The following is an 8,789-nucleotide window of genomic DNA, read 5'->3' on the forward strand; positions in this document are numbered from 1 at the left end:
CGCAATACGCACAGTGTGAAGGGAAGGTCCATGTATGGCATGGAAACTGCAACACTCCCATTCCTGTTACATAGCTTTCAGTATTTTATTGGTATTGTTATTAAGACAGTGTTTTTAATTATATTTTGTTGTTTATTTATAGCATTAAATTCTGTTATGTGATTCCCTTAAGAGGGTTATTTATTTAATGTTAATACTTATAATATTAATGGAACAGAAATAAAGAAAGCAATCTCTTCACGTATGAACTCTGTAAGAAATAGGTTTTTAATTATGTAACCTCAACATACGGACAAGGGTGAACTGAAAACAGTCCTCCTGACTATTCTGAAGTTCTCTGTCCCTTGTCGTCGAAACCCTATTTCGACCCCCTTGAACCGAAAAACCTTTCTCGAGGACGAACATCTTGAGAAAAGCAAACATTTAAGCCGATCTCCGCTGCCTTTCAAACCTTCGCGCGCGTACTGTTGACAAGACAACAGCGCACTACTCTGGAGAGTCTGTGAACTACTGTGTGAAAACAAAACACTGGTGTCTTCTGCAAACATCTTGCTGCATTTTGTTTGTTTTTTCCTGCGACCTTTTGTCAATTATGTGTGGAAAAGTAGAGTAAAATCGTGCAAAAGTCACGAGAGCTTTAGTTACGCGATGTCTTTTGGTTTGCACAATAACTCTCAAGCCCCGCCACAACTAAGTAAGTGTATCATGAGTATATGTAGTCTATTATTGATACATTAACAAAGTTAGCAGTCGGTTGGCATTATTATCTTACAACAACACTGTTTTTCTCATTATAACAATTTTTATTTTGACCTTGTTTCTCGGCCATCGTTTCTCTTGCATGACCTTAATTTACCAAATTTTTCTATAAGAAAATTTGTTGCACCACTCTGATACCAATTGTGTTCCTTGTTTTCCACAGCCACTATTCCTCCACCCAATTTGCTCGGGGGTCCGCCTCCTTGTTTAATTCCTATGGCAGTACCACAGGGGTCTAGATTACCAAACCCATGCAATTCAAACATGCCACTAAATCCTGCCATGAATGATGCTCCCCTTGAGTTCAATATCAATAAAGGTAAACCGCCAATGGCAGTTATGGTTATTGGTAAGTGTGAACGTCTCTGCAACTTGATTGTTAAATGTGGTTATTTCTGTGTTCTATATTGTTTTGTGATGTTCTGATAGATGATGATGAAGATATAGACAGTGATGAGCCGTCAATTATCGCTGAATTAGAAACAATTAGAAATAAAATAGACAGAGATAATCGAGATAAAGACACTCAGAAAGACAGAGATGAAAGACTCAGAGAGAGAGACCGATTACGGGATCGGGAGCTTCGTGATAGAGAGCGAGACCGTGGTCGAGAGAGAGAAAGAGAACGAGACAGGGAGCGAGATAGAGAGAGAGATCGTGAAAGAGACCGAGAAAGAGAAAGAAGAGATAGGGAACGAGAAAGAGAACGCAATGGTCGTGATAGAAGAGACCGAAAGACTGATGAAAGAATTGAGGTTTGCATCTATTTCTAGAAACCAGCTCTCAATTTCAACTAATTGTCTATTGAAATTATTTATTTACATATTTTTAGGGTAATAATGGTCTGCTGCCAAAGCCAGATATGGGACCTAAGGGAGGACCAATGCCAGTTGCAATGCCAGGGCCGAATGGAGGACCTATCCCAGGCCTTGTTCCACCACCTCCACAAGCAGGACCCGGTGGACCAGGTACAGGAGGCCCAGGGGGCCCCATTGTTCCTGGACCTAATATGCCTAACAATATGTGGGGTGGTATGATGAATCCCATGATGGGTATGATGGGTAACATGATGGGACCAATGATGGGAATGCCTATGGATCCTACCATGATGGGAATGGGTCAAGTAAGTCCATATTATTTTGTTATAATGCAATCTTGCAGCTACACATTTATTCTTGATTGGTAGGCTAATGTCTTTGGTATTTTTTTTTTAAAGTTTGGAATGATGGGTAGTGTGATGCCTGATGGAACAGTAATGGGTCCAGATGGAACAATGATGCCTCCAGACCCATCTCTATTGATGGCTCCTCACCCTCCAGAAGAAGCAGGTGTTGCAAAAGAGATAGTTCACTGCAAGGAATGCACACTTTTCCCACCTAATCCTAATGCTGCCACACAGTCCACACGGGAGAGACCTCTAGGATGTAGAACTATTTTCGTTGGTGGTTTACCAGACAATGCCACAGGTAAATCTTTTATAATTGTCTTCTGTAGTCATTGAATACTTTGACAATATTTGCTTTAACTATTCATTATCACATTAAGAGGAAATGATTCGTGAAATATTTCAACGTTGTGGTGAAATACAAACTATAAGAATGAGCAAGAAGAATTTTTGTCACGTTCGGTTTATGTTCGAAAGCTCTGTGGAAGCAGCCTTTTATTTCTCAGGTAATTTTATCTATTCTTTATCCCAAAGATAAAGTGATTCCTTATTGTGACTGCTAATTTCTATTTTATAGGCTACCGTATGCGCATTGGGTCAAACACTGACTCTCCCAATACAGGGAAATTGCATGTAGATTATGCCCAAGCGAGAGATGACTTTCATGAGTGGGAGTGTGCTCAGAGACAATTACAGAGAGAGGCTCGACATCGTCAGCGGATGGAACAGGAGCTATTACATCCACCCTCTCCACCACCCATTGCCCATTATTCTGAGCATGAATCTGCAGTTGTGGCCGAAAAAATCAAAGGTTTTAGCCATTATGTATGACTAAAACTCCATGTAAGGTATATTTCCTTTCTTAGTTTCCTTTATAATTACTTTGCAGGCGATGAAAGCTTTGGACAAGCTGTACAGACTCTTATTACTTGGTTGGAGCGAGGGAACTGCAATAAACGGAATTCAAATCAGTTTTACTCAATGATACAAGCTGCGAACTCTCATGTTCGGAGATTACTTAATGAAAAGGCCACATTGGAAGAAGAACTTCAAACAGCAAAGGATCTGTTCAAAGGACGCATGCAAGGCCTCATTATTCAGTGTAAGTACAACCTGCCCTCTTTTCTTCATTTTGTTCATTCAACACCCATCAGGTTTGTTTGGTAGTAAAAGCCTTTTAATGATAAATGGGACTCATGGTGCTAAGAACTTCACAGCTGTTATGGACTAGGTAACATCATAAATATTGGTTTGTGGTGCTGTGTGATTAAAGTTGCAAATTGATCTGGTACTTCAGAAGACAGTTTGCTTGTACCTCTTAATTCATACTGGCAAATTGATAAGTGATAGTAATGGTTGGCATTGTTTCTACTGTTTTGGAACAATAATAGCATCCAAAATTGATTTGAATGACATTTAACTGTGTCTACTTACATAATTTTCAAAACTTTAAATGCACTACTGGGATTTTGGGCATGTTTGTGTAGAGTGGTATTTCACAAACCTGAACTAGATAATCTGTGTACTGATATTTGTTTTCTTCCTGAACTGCTTTTTATATAGCCTGATAAGTGATCAGTGGTTTATAATTTTGATAGGTTTGAAAAGTGGAACCTCCTGGAAGTTACATTGTCATATTATCATGTAATCCAATCTAATAATTTTGAGGTTTTGAATTCAAAAATATTTACAAACTATCCTACTTGACTCCTCTTGTCTTTGAACTGTAGAAGGTCAAGCTGTGCCTTTCATTCAAAATGAACGCTCAACTTTTGGTCTAAGAGGTTTTTTTACTATCCAGCTCCTTGTCGAGTATTCTCGTGGACTTTAGAACTAAAGGAAGTATTCAAGCACATTTTTGCAAGTTTTAAGGGAGTATGGTAATCTGTGTGCATTTGCTTTGCTTACAAATTTGCTGTGCACTCCTCTGCATCTATACATCATGTGCATGGTATGAGTAATTTTTATATTGTTGATCTCCATCATTGAAACAACTAGTTTTAAATACCATGCTGGCTCAATTAAATATACCGGTATGTCTAAACCAACTTCTTCTGTTTTACAACAATCAAAATAAGGATCTCTTCTCCTTACATTTTGGTATGATGATAGTGATTAAATATTTAAGCAAATTACCGTAGCTATCCTTTTGGGCCAGCATGGGAACTCTCTTCTATCTTATAAGTCATGGTTAAGAGTTTAGGGCATGGAACTCCATCAAAAGCATAATTTGGAGACCCAGCACTAAAACCAGGTATCAGCTGCTCGGGGCCATCTTTTAACAAGTTCTTATAAAATTCTCCATGAGTTGTAACAAGTCATCTGAGCTCTAACCAACTTAATACTCAACAATTTACATTGCATTTTGTTTTCTCCTAACGTATATTTTAGTAATTAGATGTCATTGTAGATTATTACAATGTGTTACTTTTGAAAGAAATTTTTCTTTATTGGTAGAAGCTCAGTGTGATTATTGTTACACCTTCATATTCAACAACTTATTCAGGAAGTATAAATCAGGAGCAATAAATAATGTGTGATCATCATAACCAGTCACGTGATAAATTTACAAAATTCAAAAATGCATAAATTAAACATGTGTTAGTTTTTTCTCTAATGCTCTAATGAAAAGATAAAAATTTTGATTATGTCGTAGAAATACTAATGAAATTTGCATCTTTGTTGAACATCATGTAATTCTCTTCCTTGTATCATCCACTCTGGCAATTACCCTTCATTATTGTGGTTTCTGGGGGATGATGGTCACACACTTGATCAGTCGCTGTTGAAGCATGACTGCATTCAACAGAGCCATCCTGTTCTGAAGCACATCAGCCAGTACTCAGCCCGGACTACGCCATCATCTGAAAAGGGTATTTCTGATCGATCTACTGCTAATACTGTATGTGCCTGTTTCCTTACAAAAGTCAGCGACATCGAGAGAGTATTTACATCAGCCAGCCACAAGAAAGTCTGGGACCATTTCACCAAAGCTCAGAGAAAAAACATCGATTTGTGGAAGAAACAATCTATGGTATGTACTGTCTAGTGAAGGACAGAGATATAGCTACCCTTCTCCAACCCCTTAATACAAGAATAAATACTTAAATGCAATCCATAATTTACTGCATATGTAGCACATTTCTTCTATTTTCTTATGGTATGATAGTAGACATTTCAATTCAACAACATTTTTTATTGCAATTGTGTGTAGCTCCTAACTTTACACCTTGTTATTTGTGTTCATACCTTAAATATTTTGTGTTGGCTGTGAACTGCTTCAAAATTTTCCCAAGTTAAATCACCATTTACACAAATTGCATGCTAAAAAGCTTGAGAATAGTGTAGCTAACACATTTACTAAGTCCAATAAAAATCTTAAAGTTGGCTCAAAATTATCTCTTTCCTTTTTCTGACTTAGATTCTAAACTCTAGTGACAATAGGATAACATGGCCTTTTTTTCCGTGTCATTTGTCACCACTGCTTTTTATATTGTATTGGCTTTTGACGAAAAGCTTATGTATGTGACATCTGTTTAGGTATAGCATCTCTTTCTTAATTGTCAGGCTTCTGGCACTGTTTTATACTTCCAATACTTCCTATCTCTGCCTGAAGCTAACTTTTAACATTACATACTTTAAGAACACTTTTGAGGATTAGCCTAAAACACTGGTAGAAATATGTTACATTGGTTGTCTGGAAGGGTGTCTTGGCCATGTGGTAGGTATTGGGGTTCATGTAATCTGGTGGCAGGATATTTTTCTTTCTTTCTTGAGGTAAGTTTTGAGTTCCATCAGTTAACCATATTATGTGTAAAGAGGTAAGTGGTTGCAAGGCTGCAGAAGTCATCAGAACAATTCAGAGCTTGAAGATTTGTTTTCATGTGGACTCAAGTCAAGCTAAGTTTGGTACTTGCCTTTAACTATTCTTGTCTCTTCATGGAGACACTATATGAAGGGTAAAGAGTGGCCGTTGTGCCCCGTTGGAGCGAATGGGTATACTAGCCCGGATCCAGGAGTTCGGCTGGGTGCCTATTCGTACGGGCTCAAAGGCGCTGTGGTAAGATTCGATAGGCAGAGCCGAGTGCCGGCCCCGCGACTGCACACGGACTCGTAAACGCAGGCACTTAAATGGGGCAAAACGACCACCCTTATATTATACTACAATGCCTGGAGGGAGTGTTGGGTATTTGTCTCAATTAATCATTTATCAGTTGTGCAACATAACATATACTCTTGATAGTTTTTTGAGAAGAAAAATTGTCTGACAAATTTTAAACATATGTGTACGTACTGTCTAGTACGATGATCTCAACAAAACTTGGTGTTTACGATTGGCTGTGTATGTTTTCTTAGGAAATCAAGACTGTCCAACTGGATGATGCAGTTCTTCACAATGAAGAAATGGATGTGTCTGATGAAGAGGACACAAATCAGAAGAAAAAGCGAAGAGAGGATTCGCCAGCAACTATGTCCATGTCTGATTCAGACACACTCAAGGCTAGTCATAAATTAGCTCCATGAGGCGTAGCTTTGCTGTTAATCATTTTATTAACCATGAAAGAAACCAACACTAATTGATGTTTTATTCATTTTAGGAGGAGAATGATAGCTTAAGGTGCCAATTGGAGGCATATAAAAATGAAGTTGACTTAGTTCGAACAGATCTGAAGTCTGAGCTGAATATGAAAGAGCAGCAGTTAAAGATGGTTCAGCAGACAATGCAGGGTTTGCAACAGGTAGATATTTTGTCTTTCATCAAAACAGAAAACTAAATTATTGATGTGAAGTTGTCCCAGTGCACCCTCTCATTCTGGCTCTGCCCGTCACGGTTTTTTTCTTTTGGGGGGGCACCGGTTTGCGTGGGGTTCTCAAATGAAACGTTTGGATGTTCGTGCTGTTGCGAAGTTTGGAGTCTAGGCAAAGATAGCACATGAGAACAGGACAGGCAGACCTGGACTAGTTTCCAAATGGTAGCATGTTGGACGTAGCAAGGAGAGTGCCAGCGCGTGAAAGGGGCCGGATTGCAAGGCGGCAAATTGAGAGGGTGCAATGTAGAATCTAGAACAAACCATATTGGAATTAATGATGTATCTGATTTTTGTCTTTTATTCTATGTAGTGTAAGCCTTAAAGGAAAGTTTTTTTTGTTTCAGAAACTACTTGAAGGACGAAGAAAACAATTAGAGGATGAAGTGAAAATTAAGGATTTATCAGCACGTTTAGCAGAGTTTGCAAAGTCTAGTAAAAGTGACACTGGTTCAGAGGGAGATAAGGCAACTGAAGGAAATGACACTGGTGAAGAGAATCGTGTTCAGAATACAGACTCTATGGACCAATCAGACCCTAAGACTGATGCAGATGCAGGTACAAAAATAACTGAGAGAGAGGCGAAATTGATTGGTAAGTACAACCGAAAATAAGTAAACATTAATTGTGAACATGCTATTTCCTCTAGTGGCCCATGCCATATTTTCATTACTCGCAATACTGTTATGTACATGCTTTTTTTATTTTTTTAGGTGTTATTTCAACTTTTCTCCATGTTCATCCATTTGGAGCAGGAGTTGATTATGTATGGTCTTACTTGCAAAAGTTAGAACCTACTCTAAGACCCTCTGAAGTTGAAGCCCTATTATCCCGCTTCCCCACAGTCTTCAGGCAGGAACTGTGTGGAATTGGTGCTAATATGGAAAGAAGATGGCAATTTTCTGGATTTAGCTCATTAGATAAAATATTGTTGTAACACTTTTAATTTGAAATTGTGTTGAAACCTGTTGTATCTCTTGAGATATAATACTTGAAGAAGAGGTACTGCTTTTAAATTTTGTTAACTATAAATTTACGGAAACATGCGCACAGTGAAATTGGATTGTACATTTCCTCAATTTTTTAGGTCCCTGAGCAAGTGTCGCTATAGAAAAAAGTAGCTCATCATCAGCTGGACTTCCATTTTGAATTTTTCATTCAAATTTTCATTTAAGTAAGAGGTATGCAGTAAAATCTACACTCTTGGAAACTTCCTATTTGTATCTTGTTTGTTTTTCTGGAAAGGTCAGTGCTCAACTTGCTGTTATTCAGTGTTTTCACGTGGTTCTCTTCTACTATGTAGTATTCATGTATATACTAAATTAAAAATCAATTTTGTATTATTGTGGCATATCATATTAATTTATGTCAATTGACACGAGACATGTCCTCAAGAAAATACCCATGTGATTATACTGAACGAAAAGAAAAAGATTTTTATTGTTTATGTTATTGCTATCTATGTTCTTTGTTTATGTTTTGTTAGTGTATGCAGTTTGAAATGGTGTTTATTGCACTATGCTCAAATAATTTTAAAACTATGTTACTCAGTAAACTTGAAGTCTCAGCGGGCATGATTATTGTCCATAACAATCTGATAAATGAGGATTAAAGGTTAAATTTTCTTTTGAATCATTTATTTTTGTCTTATACATAATGCATTTAGGTTTTTTCACGCTTGTCATTGATTTAAGCGGTTACTTAGAAATATTATTGTAATTATTGGTTTTTGTACATAATATCAATGCATTTCAGAGCTGTGATACTACTCCTGAAGTTTTCATTTTTGATAGCCCAACTCCATCTAGATTTTCAGAAAAGAATTAATGTCCCTCATCCTAAATGCATTACTGTATCTTTAAATTTCTTTTTAGGTATCTTTGTGGAAGCCTCTGGTCATTTGAACCCTGTCTAATTGAATTGCTCTTTCTCTGTAAGGAAATAAACTGTAGTTAAATGTTTTAGTAAGACAACTTTTATTTGTTGATTGGCTTCTGCTTATTTTTGTATGGCATGAGTCAGAAGATGGAATTGCAAACCAATTGTCAACAGAGAAT

General features: G+C 37.4%; 3 protein-coding genes across 3 annotated transcripts in view; 2 read left to right on the forward strand and 1 right to left on the reverse strand.

The window, feature by feature from the left end:
- The window catches only part of LOC113205198 (xyloside xylosyltransferase 1), a 14,176-nt gene extending 13,928 nt beyond the window's left edge, over positions 1-248 (forward strand). Inside the window, exon 5 of the mRNA XM_052271059.1 lies at positions 27-248. Coding sequence (XP_052127019.1) covers positions 27-74 — 48 coding nt within the window. The 3' untranslated portion in view covers positions 75-248. The remainder of the gene's footprint in view (positions 1-26) is intronic.
- Positions 1-8,789, reverse strand: part of LOC113210611 (uncharacterized) — a 20,451-nt gene that overhangs the window by 9,739 nt on the left and 1,923 nt on the right. The window lies entirely within an intron of this gene.
- Positions 504-8,696, forward strand: LOC113205201 (ecto-NOX disulfide-thiol exchanger 2). The gene is made up of 13 exons (XM_026420712.2): positions 504-694; positions 923-1,108; positions 1,189-1,514; positions 1,592-1,882; positions 1,976-2,225; positions 2,305-2,430; positions 2,502-2,735; positions 2,814-3,026; positions 4,852-4,958; positions 6,281-6,424; positions 6,523-6,663; positions 7,080-7,326; positions 7,446-8,696. Exons 1-13 carry the CDS (start codon positions 649-651, stop codon positions 7,667-7,669), a joined length of 2,535 nt encoding a protein of 844 aa, XP_026276497.1. The 5' UTR covers positions 504-648; the 3' UTR covers positions 7,670-8,696.

Source organism: Frankliniella occidentalis, unplaced genomic scaffold (genome assembly GCF_000697945.3).
Source record: "Frankliniella occidentalis isolate FOCC.00 unplaced genomic scaffold, Focc_3.1 Scaffold148, whole genome shotgun sequence".
Taxonomy (NCBI): Eukaryota; Metazoa; Arthropoda; class Insecta; order Thysanoptera; family Thripidae; genus Frankliniella; species Frankliniella occidentalis.